The following is a 22,336-nucleotide window of genomic DNA, read 5'->3' as shown; positions in this document are numbered from 1 at the left end:
TTGTGCTCAGCACTAAAGTGTTGCATGCTGAAAAATGAAAAGATGCCTTTGCCATTGCATCAGGCACTCAGCTAAACATTTATTGGGTCCCCTGGATTGAGGAAGACATGGAGAATAAAAATGCATTTTCTGCTTTGACAGTGTATGTGATCTGTTTGAGGTAAAGAATCATTCTATTAAATCTTGAAAAGAATCATTGCAAACAATTTATCTTAGTGTTGAATAGATACTATAGAAGTTGTGGGATAATTGGAAGATAGACCTAGTTAATCAAAGATAGCTCTGGGAGGGCATACATGTAGAATTTCATTCAGGCTATATATCTGTTCACACTAGTTAAGAAAGCTGGACTCTTGTGCAGAGGGAAGTCCTGTCTCTATATAGGAAACGGTACCTCATTCAACTTTGGGCTAAGCCACGCCTAGAAGAGCTGTACTGTCTTTGAATCATTACTGGATTAATGATCCCTAATGACCAACCAGTTCCATTGCCTGGATGTCATGTTGACTCTAAAATCTTCCTCATGTTTAACTTACTCTGAAATATACAATTTGCTCTGAGTCAGGTCTACTGTAGGCTATACTAGAACTTGACTACAGATCCCTTTTGATGGATACAAAGGGACCTGGATTCTCTTGAGCCATTACCACTTAATAAGCAAAAGAGAGGGTCAGAGAAATCAGCTTTTGCTCTTTTTTTAATATTTTTATTTTTGAGAGACAGCATGAACAGGGGAGGGGCAGAGAGAGAATGAGAGAGAGAGGGAGAAAGAGGAGGACAAAGGATCCAAAGCACACTCTGCGCTGACAGCAGTGAACCCAATGCAAGGCTTGAACTCAAGAACTGTGAGATCATGACCTGAGCCGAGATCAGATGCTCAACTGAGCCACCCAGGGACCCCAAGAAACCAGCTTTTGGATATTTTAAGTTTTAAGGTCTTTTTCAAACACATGCATGCACTTATATTGGCATAAGTACACAACTATTTCTCTAACACTGTGTTCCTTAGCTATTTGGATAAAATCATGTAGCATATTTATGTCAATGAATAAAATTGTAGTGCATCCATAAAGAAGAGAGAGAAGAAAGAATGTTCGTGCCCTTTAAATGCCATTATATAAACACTTCTTCATATTGTGTATTGATTTATTATGAACTCAGTGGGTAATCTGTGTATCTAAAGCTGTGGCTGCTGGCTCCCAGATGGCTCCCACTGCCTGCCATACCATAGGGGGTGATGACTCCCTCATTTCTTAGGGGTAGATCCCCATTTGTCTGTAACTTACTCAATTTACACTTTGGTATGAATATTAAATTCAAGTAAACTAAAATAAAGAGATGGGTTTCCCAATTATTATCAAAAGAGCATGCAGCTTTGAAATAACTCTCAATGTTGGTATGTTGGACACTTTTCCAAAGCCGTGAGTCAGCTCCCTGTGGCATGCTTTCAAGTCTCCTGTTTGGGGTCACCTTTACTAATCTCACCCAGAGCCCAGGGAAAGCATCTTCTTTATATACTTCTGCTCCCTTGTCCCGATTACTTCCCCTGCAGTGGCTTTGATGCCAGCACGGAAGCCAGCAAGCCTGCTTTCTCTTGATGTGTTGTAGCTGTTTAAATCTCATTTTTTTTCTTCCCTCTGTTGCTTTCATTAAGGTGGTTGGGGGTAGGTCAGAATCAACATTCTGAATTAGAAATGCTGATATGATCCCAGAGGGAATGTTACAGTGGTGATAGTTGACAAAGACGAGGACCATAAAATATCACCTGGATGAAATGCCTAGCTGCAACACTATCTCCAGGACACACACACACCAGCGTCCCTGTGTGCAGACAGGCGCTGCTGATATATTCGAGTCTGCTGGCCATTTTGTTTACGATAACCAGGAAAGGGAAAGCGAGCCCCTATTTCAGTGTGTTCATCCCAAGATGATGACACAGTAGATTCTCCTAGCAGGTAAACCAAGAGAGTCCAGTTAATCACCATTTATCATTCAAGGGACTCAAGTCTCCTGCAGATGCATTGGAGCCCTGGAGACGGAGATACTCATTGGGTAGCAATGCTATTCCCCTCTCTCCTTCCAACTAATGTAATAAACTGAAGTCCTAGCATCACAGTGATGTGTGCTGGCTTTTAGAATCCCAAGACTTTAACATATACACGATCACTCCACAGAACTAGATGAATTTGCAAAAAGAAATGTCATATCATTATAATTTTAATAACTTTACAACTTTGCTCCATCTCTTCCATTACCGGACTATTTCTAGCTACCATCATCTATTGCCAGAAGCCTCTAATTTATTTTGCTGTATCCTTGGCTGCCTACTACCTTCAAACAGTGCTCTGTTGAATTGATTTTAGTATCTAAACCACCCTTAATGGATCTGAGATAGATTAGTTCATACCTACACTGGGAGAATTTTTATATATGTTGTCTTCTTATTAGAAATGTGCTCTGTATTCCAGGTAATAGTTGAATGAGCAGGTACAGGCTCCCCATGTCCCTCCCACTGATATTTATGTTATTTTGAGCATGTAAATAGAAACTATAGATGAAAACTCAAAACAAAACAAAACAAAAAACATGGCTACCCTTAAATTGTACAAGCTTTGATAATAGGGGTCAATAAACTTTTCCTGTAAAGAGCCAGGGACTAAATAGTTTAGGCTTCTGGCCCAGAAGATCTCAGTTGCAACTACTCAACTCTGCTATTATAGTCCAAAACCAGCCACAGACATTATATAAGTGAATGAGCACAGCTATCTGCCAATAAAACTTTCTTTACATAAACAGGCAACAGCCCGATCTGGCCTACCATTTGTTGATCTCTATTTCAGGCCAATCTGTCTCCTGTAACTTTTGCATGCCCATTCTCCAAAGGCATCATTAAAACATGCAATAATTTGCATTGTTTTTCTCATAATCCAGAATACGAAAACTCTCAGTTCTGAAACATGCATACATTTTTATTTTCCCCAGCTAGAAAATGGTGTAGAATTTAGACTAGGAACTTATCAATGCAGGTGACTGAGGATACCTTACTTATTGAACCAGAAATTTTTGTGGATATTTATTATTCACAGAGGTCCATTCAGCTTGAAGCTATAATATTAACTCAGTCTGTCACTTAAAAGACAAATAAATAATAAAACAACTTAGAGAAGCACAAAAGGTTTTCTTATAGCCACAGAGTAGGTCTTGGAAGGTTACTGGCTGTTTATTGGTCTCTCTTCTGTAGAGGAGCTGCTACTCATCCTTGGGCTGGAATATCTAGTTTTGAGAGACGAGTTTCTCCTTGGCAGTCCACTCAAAACTGATCATCCATCTTTATGGAAACTGACTAAAATTACCTCATCTGGAATGAAGAGTTAAGGGACGAACTTGGAGTTGGAACTTTCAGTTAATGTCATTGTGCTGGGAGATAAACTGGGGCACTTTCTTAGGGACTAGTAGCAATGAGTTAAAAGAGAAGGGGGTTACCAAGACGAGACAGGGATAATAATACAGGACATGTATTCCAAACCTGCCTCTCTCTGCTCATGTGTGCTTGCAGTTCCGAGTTTACATCTGTAAAATGGGCATTTTAATACAACAAAGAGTAGGGGGAGAGTCCAGTTATCCATAGATGCCTATAGTTCACCCTGTGCTCAGAGAGCTAAATCACAATTTTGGACCAAATATGTGAAAATTCTCATGTGTGTACACACAGGCATGCACTTACATATATGTGCATTGTGTGTGTGTGTGAGAGAGAGAGAGAGAGAGAGACAAAGACAGAGACAGAGACAGAGAGATAGAGAGACAGAGAGCATCTGAATTACCTGGAGAGCTCGTGATAATACACATTGCCAGGCCCCACTCCTGGGTTTCTGATTCAGAGGGTCTGGTGTCTCAGCCAGAATTTGCATTTCTAACAAGTTCTCAGTAATGCTGATGCTGCTGATCCCAGGACCACACTTTGTAAGTAAGATGTAAGATGTTCTAGGTGATTTGAAATGTGGGTTTTTTTTTTTTTCTGTACTTTGAGGATTGTAGTGTTGTTACTGTGAGCACAGGACCTAAGATCTCTTTATTAAAGCCATTGGGTCATTCCTCACAGCTGTGGTAGAGATTTGGGGGGTAAAGCAGTTACAGGAGATGTTTAGCCTGTACTGGGTTGCAGTCATTACTGCCCTGCCAGCTGTCATCTGAATCCTGCCAGGAGACTGCTCCTAGTCCTGGTGCAGCCCTGGGACTTCTACCGAGATGAACTTTAATTTTTGCTTTGTGGTCAGACTTGACTACCAAACAAGGTAGGGTGACATTAGGTCTGTGGATCAGAAGTGAGCATTCAGAGTAGATTTGAAGGACACGGTGACTCAGGATGCCATTTGTGACCAGTGATGTTAGAGGCATGGCTCTGCCTTGCATCTTATTTACTTGCACTAGCTGTCTTGTCCTTCCTTGACTCCCCCATTCAGGTCAGAGTTCCTGTTGTCCTGAGCTGTCATCTGTGCTTGCTCTTATTATTTTTTTTTTCTCTTTGCTTGGAGTTAGAGATGGAGCTGTCTTGAGCTATTTATCAGTCTTATCTCTCTTGGCCCTCTGTTAGTAATTCAGTCTGTGGATCTAATCCGCTTTAATTGATTGACCTAGTGCAACCAGACAGCAGCACAACAGTAGAAGCACAGCTGCAGGTGGAGAGGTAGATGCAGTTTTGCTGGGTGGGTGCAAAGGTCATGGAGACCCGTGCTGATTTAGAAAAATAGAATTTGTTTCCAAGCCATTTAACATGAATTTTCTAGGAACAATCTGTACAGATTCTGGAGCTGATCTTGGATGGGAAACAGGCATTTTTAAAGAGAGTGGTATCCTGAGGGGTGTGTGCAAAAGCCTCTAATTCCCTCATCATATGTCATATATCTCTGTCACCCAGTTATCCCCACTATCTTCACCACCCACCATTGACATCATTTTTATACTGTCCTTTGAAGAATACTTCAGAATTTGCCAATATTTTATTCATTCATTCCATTTAACACAGGTGTTATTATTGTGTCTTGTACTCTTGTTCTCATTTTTTTTTTTGTACAGATAGTTGAATGACCCACTCAAGATGACCTGAACAACAAGATACAGAGCTTGACTGGGCTCAGGTATTCTGATTCTAAATCACAAAGGCATCTGGAACCCAGAACAGACTTTTTCCTTCTCCCATCCCCTTATTGTCATAGCCTCCACCCCCCACCCCCAAGCTCCTCAAGGGAAGGGGACTGGGATGACAGTGAAAGTCCAAACCATCTCTAAGCTCCACAGATAGAGTCTTAACAGTTTGGGTAATTCCTGATGGGCTTAGACTTCTTGAGGGACAGACCTGGTCTCTTACAGCCCTTGAATTCTTCAATAATGCATGGCTCTTCACATAGGAAGTACACACTCCTTACTTAATAGCTAACAATTATCTTGGGCCCAGAACACGAAGACTGTAACACTAAAAGAATGGCCTGATAATCTTCACTGGAAGATTATCCAGTGATGAACCATGAAAAGAGTCCATACTATGTTCTACTGAACACAAGGGTGTTTTACTTCAGTAAAATTCTCCCTCAGCCCAAATTATCCGATGACTCAAAATCATACCTTATCTTTTTGTTTTTTATTGATTGCTTATATAAAAGCACAGTGAGATTCCATGTTTTAATTAAGATTTATTGCAAAAAAATGTGAATATGGATGACCATTTCTCTTCATTATCATGTACTATTTAAATCTGTTTAAATCTGTTTAGCCTCCAAAGGTCTAAAAACTTAATCAGCACAATTTTTTTTCTACCAAAGCCCTGCATTCTACTTCACCATTCATTCACTTATCCATTAACTTAACATTTACTGAGTACCTGTTAGCATCCCTGTATTTGAGATACCCACAATTAGGTTAGGTAAACAGGTTAGCTAGATTAGGCAAATATAAAGTATATGATATGTAATGTATACATTGTCTTATTATATAACTCAATTGCAACTACATGTTGCAATTGAGTTGTATAATGGTAGTATCTCATAACATGGTAGAAAATCCATGGGTTTTAAAGTCAGACAGACCTGAATTCTAATCTCAAATGTGTCTACTATTGGTTGTGTGAATTCCCAATTCTCTGAATCTTCATCTTTTGCATCTTTAAAATCTGGAGGGTCACTGTGAGTATTCAAAACTTGTTCTATTAAAAACTACTTGCTAAGCACTCCTCTGTTCTTTGAAGTAGTCTGGATGATCCTGCAGTACCAAACAGGTTCAATATTTTGTAGCGTAACATAGTCAAGCTTTGTTTCTCATTGTGCATGTCCATTGCAAGTTGGCTTGTTGCCATCCTCACTCAGTGACTCAGGCTGACAAAGAAGCCACTAGCAGGAATTTGCTGGATGCTATGGTTGAGAGCCATGGAAGAACTCTGGTGGGTCTCATACCAGCAACTTAATGGGTACTCAGAAGTGACACCTAATTTATTGGTCAACACTGGTCTCTTGGCCCTGCGTATCACAAGGGGACCTAGAAATTCTCTCTTACTATGAGCCTATACTGGTGGAAAGTAGGAAGATGTAGTAAACATTGCTTTATTTACTGTGACCCAGACTTTGGAATGGGTGTGCCAGACCTGACCTGGTAGTATCTGGCCCCAAGAAGGATAACATATCTTCCTGTATTACTGCCTAGCACTGAACTCACAGATCCTGTAGGAAACCTAGAAGTCAACATATTGAGAACTGTTTCCTTTGCACATCTGTTGGGCATACATTTGAGAGTCCCAGTTCTGTTTCTGTCCGGTGCAATTTTCTAAAATTGTGGATGGTGCATCCTGCCTTCCCTGGGGGGCACTCTGGAATGAATGAAGAGATTGCTTTCAGGGAGATCTTTATTCCTGAAGATTTGTCTTGCCCCTGTGCATATCTACTCCTAAAATCTGACCCTGGTGTTGGTAGTATCTCATGGGTCACCTTCACAGCAGTAATTGTAATGTGGCTGATGGAAGATCAGAAAGCTGGAGCCAGACTAATTTGGGGAACCAGGTGGGCATGTAAACAGTTATTATTGATGAAGAATGACTTGCTAGCTATTTACAGACAGCTGTTTTCTTGTGCTGTTCAGTCTTGGTTTTGTGGGGGTTTTTTTCTTTAATTGACTTTTTTTTATTGCACTTGAGGATTCTTTGGTAATGCCTTCTGATTTACCACTTGTCTGTGTTTTTAATATCAAGGAAGAACATAGATTGAAGTCATTGCCTTTGGTAGCAACTTTAGTGGCAATGGGTGTGGAGTTATTAAAATTTATAGCCATGCTGTTTTTGCAGCTACACTTTGTCTGTCTTGGAAGGGCTTATTAAAGGCACCAAGGAATGTGAAGAGAGAGCAACTACCAAATGGTGACTGGAAAACATTGGTGCAAATGTTGTTTGTTAATGTTCTGTTTGCTAAAATTTGCGTTTATTTTTATAATATTTCTTGATGACACTACTACTGCCAAACTAGCCAGTCCTTAGCTCGTACTTTCAACAGGGGGGAAAGAACGGGAAAAGATGACTGACATTTATTGAAGTCTCAAAGTAGGAACAGCCACGTGCCAGGCATTTCCCACATATGTGTTCTCCTAAAATCCTCGCAGAAAAAAGCTTCAAAGGTAGCAATTCGCCGATCCCTTCTTCCGCAGATCCCTTTATAGCAGGGAAATCAGAAGTTAAATAACCTGCTCAAGGGCATATAGCTTCCAAGAGCCAGAGAGAGGTATTATTTGAACCATGCTATGCTAAAACCGTTTTTGTCCTATTGAACCAATTCTCTGGTGCTCACAGAGTGTTGTATATGGTAAAATATTTGGATTGTTCTTCCTCCTGATCTCATTATGCCTTATATTTTAATAATATTTTACTGCTTATAAAGTGTTATATTAATTATTGCAATCAAATCATTTTAGGCATATAATGGCCCTAGGAAGCCTGTAAGCTGGTAACCTGTCCCCTAATGTATTTTTAAGAAATGGGTTCAGAAAAATGAAGTAACTTACCCAAAAGTCAGTCAGGTCTGTTTTCAAAGTCACTGCTTTTTATCCCTCAAATCTTCTCTGGACACGTGAGCCAGCAGAGTCCATCTACATGGCATTGAGCGTGATGGATTCAAGCATTGGCAACGATATGGGTACTTGCCACAAGACTTATAATGAACTGAGTCAAAGCAGTTAGCCACAGATTATAATGCCACTGTGGGCCCATGACAAATGACAAGGAGGCTGCAGTAATGAAATCTTATTACTGCAAGTAAAGAGACCACATCTGCGGTCTAGTGCGGCCACATTTACCACCATGGGGAAACACAGTGAAACGTCTGAGTAGAAGGGTGTCCACTGACATTGGCAGTAGAGCCAGTAGGATTAAGAAGATCTCTCTCCCAAGCGGTGATTGCAGTGTCCAATGTGTGGCGCCTCAGATAAGGACCAAATATTTATTCTGGCAGAGATTAAATCTTCTCTTCCCCTGAATCTGTTATGGATCTTGCAGAAAATCTGCGCAAGAATATATCTCCCTGATCAGCCAACTCACTCAGCCAGAACTGTACTTTGCCACTGCTGTTGCTGAAAAGTGGCAGAATGCTGGTTTAAAGGTCTCCTCTCTCTGCCTAAAACTGTTCTCCATCCATGATTACTTAGTGACTCAGAGGTGAATTGAATCACCAGCAGCCCTTTCCATGCATCCAGGATTTATATCGTGGTTTCTCATTGAAGAACTATGGTGCAATAAACAGCCCACATCTGCGGAGTGGGCAGGGTAATGGTATCTGCAGTCCCGGTGTCCTAACTCCTCCAGTTCTCTCATTCTGCTAAGCAGGTTAGGACTCCGGTCACTATAGCCCTCCTTATTTAGGCATAAGGATGAGTAGATTCTAACACACGCAACCCCCCTTAGAAATGAATGCCAATGATTTTTATTAGGGGAAACGCATAAAAATCATACTATCTTTTTGAAATTCCTAGAGAATTAAGGAGAAAGAATAAAGTGGATCTTAACCTTATTAATTATAGGCATGAAAGATGCAAAAGGAAGCCCTTATCATCAGTTTCATTTATCCATTGTAATGCTAACTACTTTGTTTAGTGCTGGAGATGTAGAAGTGGGGAAAAAAAGTCCAGAGAACATAGTGTCACAATAAACAGAGATTTACAAAATCGTAAGTACATTTAGTCCCCATCTGAGGAGGCACCTGCATTCCTTTTCTCAGAGTACAGAACATGGGAATTGCAGACATCATTTTACATTGCATGCTGTGCTATCAGGGCACAAAGGAAATCGTGAGGTCCGCCCTGTATCATACGCTGAAAGCAGCCTTTCTTAGCTTAGCTTCCTACTTTCTAAAATTAAGACTCCAGGGGCGGGGGGCCACCTGGGGGACTCAGTCAGTTAAGAGGCCAACCTCAACTCAGGTCATGATCTCAACAGTTCATGAGTTTGAGCCCCATATCAGGCTCTGTGCTGACACTGTGGAGCATGGAGCCTGCTTCAGATTCTGCATCTCCCTCTCTCTCTGCCCACCTCCCATGAAATAAATAAACATTAAAAAAAATTTTTAAAGACTCTTGGGTACTTGTCCATTCTTATATCAGGAATAAGATGTGTTCACACACTAAAGGAAATTTGGCAAGATGAAGAAAGCATGTCTTTTGAAAAAAAATAAGTGTGCTAAACTGTATGGAAACCAATGCCTAAAATCTCAGAAGTCTTAATTTATTGACTTTAAGCATACCAGTGCTTAATAAATATTGTGTTTATGTATTGAATGAATTAATAAATGAACCCATTACTAAATCTGAGATTCCGTGAAATCTTTCCTACATCTTAGTTTATATGGATTCTGGACTTTTTCCTCCCATTTTTTTCTTTTTACTATCTTTTGTCCCTTCCTTCTCCTTTTCCCAATCTGCCTCCTTCTCCTCCTCCTCTTTCTCATCCTCATTTGTGTCTCATTGTGTCTACCAATCCCAACCCTTAGTAATAATAAATTACTAGAGAAAAAGAGTAGGAGTTTTAATAGCATTATTTATGTTCGCCTCCTCCACCTTCACCATAATCGTCACATTCATTGCCATAGTGTCACTCTTCTGGAATTCATTGTGTTCCCCTGCCCCCCTGCCCAAAAGTCTTTTCTTGGGGCCACCGAAGTTCTCTTCTCCTATGTAGCATAAATCTATAGAAGATGACACCTTTCTTTGAATGAACCTTTGGAATAGGGCTCCAAGTGTAGAAAGAGTGGCAGTCATCTGACCCTGAAAAATCAAGCTCAGTTTCACCTGCCTCTACTGAGGATACATGTTCTATGTGTTTTAGACCTACAAAAAGTATCACCAGGTGCAGACCTATAGGGTTAATCCTTCTGCCATTGCTTCCTTATCATACATTGTTCTCTTTCCCATGGTCTTGATCCACATCCCACAATGTGTAAGCATGTTTATATTTCCTCACTAATCCTTACTCTAAACTGTGAGGTGATCTAAAGTCCAGTGTCTGATTCCTCTCTTAGAAAATAGGTTCAATTCATCTCACAGAAATCAACTCTGTAGTGTCACTACACAGTTGTTAGGTAGTTCTCTGGTCCCAGCTTTGATATCTGTTGAGGGCAATCAAATGATGTAACCTGTACAGTGCAGCCTGTGAGTGGAATTTGGGTGGCTTTATACCATTTTTATGTTCAGGATGAAAGCCCATGGAGAAATGTAGGATACTATTGTTAACTTCATGCTGACGGCTCCCTCTGGGTACCTACAGATTTATTGTTAGTTGGAGGATCAACTTTAAAGGGAGAAAACCTTGTGGTTGGTGATAACAATGCCTTTATGTTTCTTTATCACAGGAACAGGGGAAAATTGGAGTTGTCTTCAATATTGGCACAGTTGACATTTCCATCAAAGAGGAGAGAACCCCTGTAAATGATGGTAAATACCACGTGGTGCGCTTCACCAGGAATGGCGGCAATGCCACACTTCAGGTGGACAACTGGCCAGTGAATGAGCACTACCCCACAGGTACATGCTGTATTCCCCGTGACCATATATGAGCTTTTGTTCTCCCATTCTTACGTATAAGTGGTGATTTTCTCATAACAGTCACCAAATCATGAAACACTGAATATTAAGCACACATTCGTGTGTGTGTGTGTGTGTGTGTGTGTGTGTGTGTGTGAGAAGATGAGGTAATTCTTTTAGGGCTTGGTTCAGTTTAGGAAGCTTCTGGAGACATACTAACTATGCACTGAACACTTCATGTCAATCTGAGGAATACTGCCTGACTGGCTCATACTACTGATGATTACTGTAGGTTTTCCAGGGCATTGCAAATGAGGAGCAATGGAGGAAAGGGGTACCATCTCTAATCTGTGCTATTGTTAATAATCCCAGAATAATCATTTTGAGATCTGGACTCTGTGGTGCCATTTAGTCACATGAAGTTGAAGATACAGATGGTCAGAGATTTCAGAAACACTGTAAAAGGAAGTTTACTAAACTTAGAATGATGGACATCAAGTCAGGGTAACAATGAGATAAAAACTAAGGGTGGAGTTTCATTCATCTGGTTGGCTTTGCCAAATTTTTCTTTCATTTAAAGTAAACCTGCCTTGATAATTCAGAGAGTGGTCCTAGTAGGCATTTTAACAGCAAGCATGCTGGTGTGGGAGGGAGAGGGGTTAATCATCTGTTTAAATTTTATGGTCAAGGAGCATTTGCCAACAAACTCCCAGAGCCAGATGGCCAAACCAAGGGCACTGGGAGGAAAGGTTGCTTTCTTTTAGAGATCATTCAAATGATCCATTAGCTTTCTCTCTCATCTCTCACTTCTCCCAGGAAAATGCCCTCAACTCTGATCATAAACATTCCAGGAGTAGAAGGGAAAATACTTTGGCAAAGGGCCTTCGTTCCACATTTGGGCTATCACCTAGATGCAAGAGAATAGTTCAGAATTCTGAATTTTTTGCTAGTGCGGGCACGATGCTGTGTTTCACTCTGTCTCCTACACTGCAAACTCTACCCCATAATTCTCTCAATACCATCCTCTCAGTAGTGGAGTGAGCACAGAGATCAGGAAGCCCAATGAACACTTTCAGAAGTTTAAGAGCTGTTTAGCTAATAATGATCACACTTTGGAGATAGACATAAAGTAAATTTGCCTATTTGCGGCCCAATAATTTTGAATGACTTGAAGGCTGTATTGTTTTCATGCCTGATTCAGAATTAATTTTCTTTACAAGCCAATCAAGTAATTGGGATGCTATTCCCTGTCCCATAGCCAGAGTCTTCCTATGTCTTGCTTAAGAATTATGGGAGCACCTACAAACAGCATACAAGACTCCCAAGGGATTGAAATAAAAAGACTCACTTACCCATTTATCTACCATCTCAGTCTCCATACAACAGGCAGCCCGGCCTTTGCTGGGAGTCTCTTGTCATAGACTTAGCACTTGTTAGATTAAGGCACACAAGTGACCTTATGCATTTATCTTTGAGCCTTTGAAGAGAGCCAGAAGTATTAGCAGCTACTATCAATTCTTGTCATCATCTAAATTTGCTAGACACTAATAGAACTGATTTTTAAAGGTTTTATGCTTAAACTCTGGGGGATAGGTGGTCAAGGGAATGAAAATAGCCTGAGATCTTAAAAGCTGTTCATTTGCTCAATGGAAAAATCACTCTTTCTCAATGTATATTATCACTGGCCCTCCTGGTAGTGCTATAGAATTTGTTGTGTTTCTATTAGGAATTTCAGAGATTTCTAAATTGATGTTAACCACTTGCCCTGAGCCAGTATAGAACCCACAAGTTTGCTGAAGACTCTTTAATGGCCATTTAAAAACCACAGATATGTAAGAAAACCAGTGATCCTTTCTGTGTGCTATCTCTTTGTATGTTTACTTCCAAATTATGGGTTGCTTACTATGTTTTCAAAGCAGAGTAAACCTTTCTCTAATGGCATTGCTTACCACTGAAAACGATTATTACTAGTAACACTTGGTAACTGTTATTTAGTAATAATAAGTATTATTATCACAGAGCATGATACAGTATAGCAGTTATAAGTATGGGCTTTGGAGTCAAGTGGCTGGAGTTGGTCAGGTGTGAGTCTAAAGCAGGATCGATTAAGATTTTGAAATGTCCTACGCACTGAAATATTTGGTGCCTCTCCCCACATGTAATTCAAAATACAGCAACACTATACCATAAAATAAGTGTGTAAGAATTTCAAATACATATGATATTTCTTCTCTATCACATTATGCTTTAAAAATATATTCTTTCTCCCCACATTCTCATTTTTTACTGTTTTCTTGGTTTTCTAAGTGTGCTTTCTTCCTATTTGTGGATCCAGCTTCCGTCAGTAACCTTGGGCAAATTATCTAACCTCCCAACATCTGTTTTCTAGTCTGTAAAATAGGGTTATGGTAATACTTTCCAGGGCTAACATTGCAGATTGACTTGAATGCATACAAAATGCTCAACCTAATACTCTGTTATTTAAGTCAGTACTCAATAAATGTTAGCTATGAGAATGATCAAATATTTGGGTAGCATTTTTTTTACTGTTATGTATTCACTCATACAAATTTTGTTAGTGTGACCATTAAACAGCCCATAAATCATGTAGGGTAGACCCTCTTTTTCTCCATTTCAAATTTAAAAAGAGACCCAGAGAGACACTATAAGGTCACACAGTAAATGTGGAACAAAATTAAGACCATATTCTCCCATTTTTAACTGGACACAATTTCCACTATTGCTACCACAAAAATTGGGAGATATTTTGAAAAATGCATGGATAGAAATGAGCATCTCTCTTCTTGCGTCATCTTAAATTTATTCTTTTTTTTCAAGTGTTCTATTACATAGGTCAGTACCAATCACCACACAAAGGTGGCTATTGTAAGATGTGGAGCCAAAAATCCTTTTGAAAAGAAAAGGTTTTTTGAGCTGAGCTGAAAGACTCATTTGTAATGAGTCCAGGCTGTCCGCTGACAACAGGGGCAATATGCTTCCACGAAGCAATTGAAGAAATACTGAGTATCTATCTGAAGGAGTGATCATCATACTTCACTTCCTAAATTGGAAAATGTTATTAGAAAGCCCAAAATTATTTTTAATTTTTTAAAGGGCAAATGCTTATTTGAAACATTCTAGTTTTATATTACATTCTTGCAAGATTCTGTAGGAGTGGTCACCTTTTGATCTTTAGATACCTTACTTCTCTTCCTCTGCTACTGAAAGGATCCACTTAACTAAATTTAAAGCATCGTTAGAGCAATCTGGCAAGGTTTAATTTATATTAAACTGCGAGATTAAAATACCGCCTGTATCTGGGCATCCAGGAACAAAAGACATCTGGTCAGGCAAGCTTGACACAGTTTCTACAAAAGTGATGTATTCTTTTCCCAAGCTACCCTATTTCATTCATAGTGATAAGTATAGAAACCATCAGAAGGGGTTCGGGTATGCTACTTGTCTCTTGCTAATGTCTAAACAGTAAAGAAATACGAAGAGCCCCCACAGCGTATTCACATAAGTTATCCCATTTTGAAGGCATGCTCTCAGGGAACTGTTCCTGCTCCATGGGTCCCTGTGTATCAGGATGAATGGTCAACTCCCCAATCTTCTCATGGACATTCATAGGATTTTATGTGGCTCTACTAAAACATCCCACTGTGAAATATTTAGACACCAGCTGGGCCCGGGGCATGTCACATTGGCTCTTTGTGAACCAGGAAGGATCCAAAAATAAAAGTAGTTCTATAGCCATTGGGATCTTATATCACTTAATTCTGAGGATAGAACTCAAAAGCAACTTCTTCCTTTGAACCTGAAAATCAAAAGGCTAAGGAACAGGAGAAGGAAATAAAAGAAGAGTTGGCCCAGAGCCGGCATCCAGGCACTGACAAATGTTCCTTATAAAGCCTCTGATTACTGTCTTGACACAATGCAGTAGTGGGGACCAGGAAGGGGAGGTGAAGGGTGAGTTAAGCGTGAGGGATTAATTTTATCCTAGCTCCAGGCCACCTGGGAGGCTGTGCTGACTGGGATTGTTAAAGATCCTCTCTGCCATGCCTGAGTGGCTGGTGATGTCATGGGGGCTACTAGAACCCTGAGCATGTGCAGTGAGAGGCCTTTTAGGTCAGAGACAGGCTTCCTGGAAACTGAAGACTGAGAAGCAGCTCTGATGTGTTAGGCTTTCCCTTTCCCACTGCAGATGGTGCTGAGGAGAGCAGAATCTCTATTGTTTTTCTTTTTTTCTTGATATTGCATGCCAACTCATTTGAAGGGTTCTTGATTGGATTTCCTTCTTCCAGTCAGTAAAATGCCCCCTGATGACCTGAGCTTAAAGGTTGTCTGACCATTCAGCCCAGAACATGAAAAGGATGCAAAAGTGGTTCTTCTAGGACAGTAGATGAGAAAAGTCTTTATATTCGAATGTCGAATTCCAAAAAATTTTGTCTTTATAAGTATTGAAAGCAAAAACATTGCTATAATGCTTAGCGATGTTAAAAGTGCCTTCATATACATTACTACTTTTGAGCATCACTCCATCCTGTGAGAGGTACCAGGTTTGGTATTATTACCACCATAGCCATATTAAGATCACATTATTGAGGCTCTGAGGGGCTAAATAGCATACCTAGTATTCACACAGCTGAAGGAGTGAAGCCAAGATTCCTCTCCTGATCTTCAGATTGCACTAGTTAAAATTTCCTGCCCATTTTCCTATTTCTCAAAATCATGATTTTATTGATACCAACATTAGGAAGCCAAGATTCCTCTCCTGATCTTCAGATTGCACTAGTTAAAATTTCCTGCCCATTTTCCTATTTCTCAAAATCATGATTTTATTGATACCAACATTAGGTTAGTCGGGTTTTGTTTTGTTTTGTTGTTTTTCATTTTTTCACCAGAAATATTCTCAAAAAGAAGCCTGGATCAGTCCAGTTAGTTAGCGTTTCTCAACTTTAGCACTCTGGACATTTGGCGCTAGATAATTCTTTGCTGCAGGGGGCTGTCCTGTGAATTGTGGAATGTTTAGCAGCTTTCCTATCTTTTGCCTACTAGAGACGGATAGCATGTCTCCAACGCCACAAGTCCTCTGGGGGACACAGTTACCCCTGGCTGAGCAGCACCGAGTTATGGAATGTCTCCAACATATTTTATTTCAAATGCTTATTGTCCTTTTAAAGTTTACACAATACACATGCAATAAGAGAGCTCTCTTGTCCACATCTCATCTTCAATTATTGAGATTTTGAAGGGTTAAAAAACAAGTTTATGTACTTGACATGATGCTGAAGTTTCTCAAGTCTTAGGTTTTCATTAATTCCTACCCAGGAGGTTTTCGTTCCTTTTCTTTATCTTTGCCTGCAAACATTTGAGGCCTTGCCAGAGTCGAAGCACACATTAAAACAAGCCCCATCTACTTGCTCATTCATCCGTTCAGGACTAGCATTACTTTCAGTTCAACTGGAGGAAAAATAAAAACCAATAGTGAAGTCCTGCAAGGAGAATAACAAGTGTAAATACAATCAAGAGGGAAAGTCCTATTTGAAAATGGTTTCAAAACTGTAAAGATATAATGGCAACTAGAGAGAGGCTTACTTAATGAATGTGTTTGAACATTGCTAGGTCCATTTTAAAAACCATCCTATAAATAAGTTCTTCAAACGTTTGGTCACAAAATGTTTCGATTAATCAATCAAACCAGAGCATCCTGAATACTTGGACTGCTAAATAGTTCATCTTGTCAGAAATGAATTAGGATTCACAAACAAGTGAGTTTCTTCTTATAAGGAACTTTAAACTTGAGATTATTCTGTGGTGAAAAAAATATATTTAGGGGCACCCGGGAGCCTCAGTCGGTTAAGTGTCCAACTTCTGCTCAGGTCATGAACTCGCGGCCAATGAATTCAAGCCCGGCATCGGGCTCTGCTGACGGCTCAGAGCCTGGAGCCTGCTTCCGATTCTGTGTCTCCCTCTCTCTCTGCCCCTCCCTAGCTAACACTCTGTTTCTGTCTCAAAAATAAGTAAACATTAATTTTTTAATAAACATATTTTTAAATATTAAAAATATTTTCAGTAGATTTTCTTTTTAATGAAGCAGTGTTCTTTAACTTGGCTACCCATGAGATTCTCCTGGGAACTTTTAATAAACTACCAGTTCTCAGGCCCCGATCCCAGGTAATCTAATTTAATTAGTCTGGGGTGTGGTCCTTAGGTCAGCAGCATCAGCGTCACCTGGAAGCGTGTTAAAATGGGGGATCTTGGGCCTCACTGCAGACCCACTGAATCAGAATTTGCATTATAATAACACACTCTGGTAAGACACATGGAGTGTAAAATCTGAAAAACACTGGTGCAGGCATCAGTAGTTTTAAAAAGCTCCCATAGTCATCCTGTATGCAGCTAGGTTGGACGATCTCTGGTATTGAGAAAGCTAAAAACGTCTTTTTTTTCTCCTTTCAGACTGACTACAGGGTTGTTCAGCATGGTAGCCACTAAATAACCGCATTTAGCCACACTTGCAGTGCAGCTGATATGACGAAGGCCCTGAAAATTTATTTTTATTGAGCAATTACTATGTCCTAGACACTGAGGATTTAAATACATTTTTTTCATTGAGTCTTCAGGCCAGCACTATGAGGCTGGTGGTTGATGGCTTATATTGGACAGTGAAGGACTAGAAAATGCTATCTCTTATTTCCTTTTATTATATTTACATCATCAAAAAACTCATGGGCGTTTACCTTCTGAACTCACCTAATGCATTTTGTCATGTACAGTCACTGGTTAATAACTCCACTTAAATCATGGGATTGTTATTCCAGAGATACATAAATGGCAGATGCTACAATCTCAACCAAATTCATCCAGATGGTGATGGCTACCCTTTTGGAGCATTTCCTACATACTTCCCACTTCAGGGATAACATATTATTTACCCTTGATATGACCCTTGAGACTGATGTTAATTTTATACCCATTTCCTAGATTAGGAGCAGTTTAGAGATTTTAGTGACTTGATTAGCTCACAGAATTTTTCTCTCCAGTTAAATCTCTAGTTTCTGCCAAGTTACAAGTTAGCATTTCCCTGGGCATTTATGATATTTGCTTTGCTCCACAACGTTGGTTAGGTTTTTTGGGACTTTGACAGCCTCTTTCTTTTCACAATCCTCTTTTACCTTCTAGCACCATCTTTACATGGATGGAAAGGGCTTTATTAGATGAAAGCCTGTTTTACTGTTTAATGGTCTTGCTTGGGGGATGGGAGAGTTTTGAGAGGGTGCATAGTTTTTTTTTTTCTTTAATTTTTGTTTTATCAGGCAACCTTCTTTTCTCTTCTTTGAATTCCCAGCTGCAAGATAAATAGCCTCTTCTCTTACGAGTTAAATACAATTACTGCTATCAAACCTGGAGTCTTCCTGTCCCTGTAAATGTCTCTTAGAAGCTGATAAGCCTTTCAAACTGTGGGCTTCTGGCTGATGCTAAAATTAAATATAACCAGCACAAAAAGACAAGAATACACACACAAGCACGCACACATTTGTATATACATATATATTTACGTACACACACACCCTATGGAAGGGAACATTTGGGATAGAGGAAAAGGAACTCATAAACACATGGTATATGGACACAAGACACATGTCCCTGAGACATTAAACCAACTCATGACTCAAGGTTATTTATGAAATAATTAAATAATACACAAAGGAGTTTGTAACCATTATGAAGATTTACACCAGATAATATGACAGCTATTATAGTAACTAAAGACATTATTTATCCAGAATTCATTTGTAAATAGGGCAGTGCTTTTGATATAAAGAGTTGTTCATCAAAAGAATAATGTTTCTGGAAACTTCTATAGGACTTTATTAGATACACATCTTAGTCTCTGGTCTTGGTTTATGCTTTTCTTTCATAGATTTATGCTCTGTCTTTCATAGATTTAGAGGGGAATATGGAATTTAACAAATTAAAAGCCATATGATAATGATTTATTTAATCATACATTAAGTGGTTTACATGTTATCATCTAGAGACTCAGTGAGAGAAGCAAAGAGAAAATTGAGGGTCACTTCTAGGCCATTAAGGGTCATTTAACTAGAAATGTAAAGAAGAGGATTTCTTTATTTCTGTGACTAATGAGTATATGTACATATTAAACCAAATCCATGGAATAACACTTTCAAGATTAGAAATACAATGTGGTTACCTTTTATGTGATTTTTAAACTATACTCATTTGAGATTAATGTGACATAAAAATACTCATGACATCTCACTCTATGCACAGCTTCTATAATTAACGCATATTCTTCCAAATTAAAACAATCGTCAAATATTGCACAATATCAAAGCCAGGCTAAGTGAATTGTGTTTGATTTTTCCTATCATAGTTGAGAAGCTCCGATTTAGATAGTAATAGAAATTCTGGTCTATAAAATTTGTCTTAATTATTAAATTCAGAATAATCATCCTAACAATAAAATGCAATTACCCTGCACTGTTTTCACTCTGCCCCAGAGTTAGATGGACATCAAATGCCCTAAGACCTGTCCAAAAGTATAGCTTTATTTATAGGAAAAGTTTCCAAGTTCAGTCTCTTCAGTTTAAGTCTTGTACAAGGTTGCAGGGTCCCTGTAGTTATTTAAAGTCTAAAAGAACATTGAGCTTCTTATAGAAAGGTGCTGCATAAATATCCAATAATAATAATAATATATATTCACATACAGTATGTCATTTATAATTCTATAAAGCACGGAGGGTAATGAAAGGCACTCTAAACTGTAAATCACTCAATCGATTGTAATCATATTGCAGCTCATCTCAAAGAGATAAAGACTTTCCACTCCTCTAAAATCCCTGTCAATACCCCAGAAGGCTGAAGAAGGGGGAAAAGAGGGTCAGAGGAGGAAAGAGAGAATGAGTCAAGGACACAGGGACACTTTTAATCTTCAGTTCATGGAGTTGAATGTGGACTGGATTTGATTCCCACTGATAATTTAGTTTGGTTTATGAGATGCTTTCTTTTTCACATGGTACTTTTATAGCCTCACAGCAAGTCCCTGATGCTCTGTGTTGGCCTCAGTAGAGGGGTTGCCGGTAATTGATAACGGGTGCTGCATAGGAACACTTGGGGACTTAGGAGTAGAAGTGGAAAATGACCATTTAATATAAAAGCTAAAGGTTATATCAAAGTGCATGTAGGAAATGAGTCGATAATGGGCCAGAAGAAGATTTATATTGTATTTTCAAGCAGCAGAGACACTTTAGAAGTTTCTTCACTAACTGACGTTGCCTTTTCTTAAAAAGGGATGTTGCTAATTCCCCATCATCATCGATAGGGTGAGTTTGAGTGGAGTGATCTCCCTATGCATTTATTCATTCCAGCATTCAACAAACTAATTCAAAATTGACTTTGCATATGAATTCACGCTAAATGATAGATAGATGATGGGAAATAAAACAAAGCCTTTGCCCTCATGGATCTTATAGCCTAGTGAAAGAGAAGTGCAAGCAAGATAATCTTCACACTTGAATTTTATGGTGCAGTTATTAAGTGCCAAGCATCACACTAAGTTCTTATATCAAAACTTTAGAATAGCCCGAAGAGGAAGAGCGTACTTTTATTGTCATTTTATAAATGGTCACATGGAAGACTGAAAGATTAGCTCTCTCAGGGTTTTAAGTTAGGACACAAATACCTGGAATTCAAGTCTGTACCTCTTGGAAGGCAAATGTAATGCTTCTGTGCACTAGACCATAGTGTACCTACAGTTCTGGGGAGCATAAGGAAGCACTCCCTGCAGCTGGCGTCTGGATTCAGTGGAACACGTAAGTACCTGATGGAGCCTGAGGACCAGATAGGAGTGGCATGGGATGGCATTTGGGCTGTGGCCTAGGGTGCTCTGGGACAGTGCTAACCAACTCTGCTCCCCTACCCACCTAGACATGCAAACGCATAAACTGTGACTTGACCACACTGCATCGTTCACACTGAGAGAAGGCATTGTTCATGCCTTATTTCACCTACTATCATCTGCCCAGTGGTTACAGGAGAGAAGTATTAATCTCTTTTATACAAGAGTAAACCAAGGTTCAGGGGACTTGAGCACATGTGTTGCAGTTACAGGTCCAGAAAGCATCAACACTGGGATTATACATAGATTTTTGCTTGTTCCTACACCCCTCTCTCTTTCTGTTACCCCACTTTTCCATCTGTTTCCCAGGAGTGCTTCAGTTTGTATTGTATATAGAGCTCAAAATCTTCTGGTTGACAGAGGTAAATTCACATGCAAATTTACTATTGTTTCCCACATCCCAGTGCATGCAGTACACTCTGTAATCACATTATTAAACATTTACTAGAAATGTATTTCTGCCTGATGCACAATTGCCAGTCTCAATGTTTAATTAAACAAAATTTGTTTTCATTTTAATCACATTATTGAAATGTGGTTTCCTTAGAGTTCAGTGGTGAACTCTTTATTCCAAATACCTACAAGTGCATGAGAGCTATATATCCTGGTCAAGGGCAGGAGGATATTATAACATATCCTTGAGTAAAGGATTTTAGGGGAACCATGTTAATTAATAATACATGACGCTGGTATAGTACTTATTTTGTGTCAGGCTCATGGATCATCACGTTGAATCCTCACAGCATCCTAGAAAGTGATTCTATTATTATTCTCATTTTGGAGATGAGGAAACAGAGTCTCAAAGAGTTTGAGTAACATACTCTCCAGTATCCTACAACTAGTAGGTGATGGGGCCAACTTGGATTTGAACATAGGCATAGAGACCCTGGTTTGTTGGTTTGTTTGTTTGTTTTTTAATTTAAGTACTTCCTACACCCAACATGGGGCTCAAATTCACAACCCCAAGATCAAGAGTCACATGCTCTTCCAACTGACTCAGCCAGGAACCACCCTGATATCTTCATTTAGAGAAATTTCTTCTCTAAAAGGCCAAATAATAAAAAATTATAGGCTTTGCTCTGCAAATTATGACATCTTTGTTGCAATTATTTAACTCTCCTGTTGTGCAAAAGCAACCATAGACAATGCATAAATGAATGGGCACTGCTGTGTTATAATAAAACAATTTACAGAAAGAAACTATAATGAGCCAGATTTACCCATTGGTTGTAGTTAAGGGATCCTCAATCTAGATCATGCATATTTTGAAGCCTGTAGCTCTGTTGTTGCTGATCCATTAGCTTAATTTTGTGGATTGTTTGATCTCTGTTAAGAATAAAGGGAGTGAGATAATCACTAAGTGGATGA

At 39.3% G+C, this 22,336-nt stretch overlaps 1 protein-coding gene across 10 annotated transcripts in view; it reads left to right on the top strand.

Moving 5' to 3' along the window:
- NRXN3 (neurexin 3) overlaps positions 1–22,336 on the top strand; it is a 1,559,665-nt gene that overhangs the window by 1,365,010 nt on the left and 172,319 nt on the right. For all 10 annotated transcript variants that reach the window (XM_029950481.1, XM_029950474.1, XM_029950480.1 and 7 more), the window contains one exon: positions 10,872–11,043. In XM_029950481.1, the coding sequence (XP_029806341.1) occupies positions 10,872–11,043 (172 nt within the window). The remainder of the gene's footprint in view (positions 1–10,871; positions 11,044–22,336) is intronic.

Source organism: Suricata suricatta, chromosome 9 (genome assembly GCF_006229205.1).
Source record: "Suricata suricatta isolate VVHF042 chromosome 9, meerkat_22Aug2017_6uvM2_HiC, whole genome shotgun sequence".
NCBI lineage: Eukaryota > Metazoa > Chordata > Mammalia > Carnivora > Herpestidae > Suricata > Suricata suricatta.
This window is presented reverse-complemented; position numbering and strand designations above follow the sequence as displayed.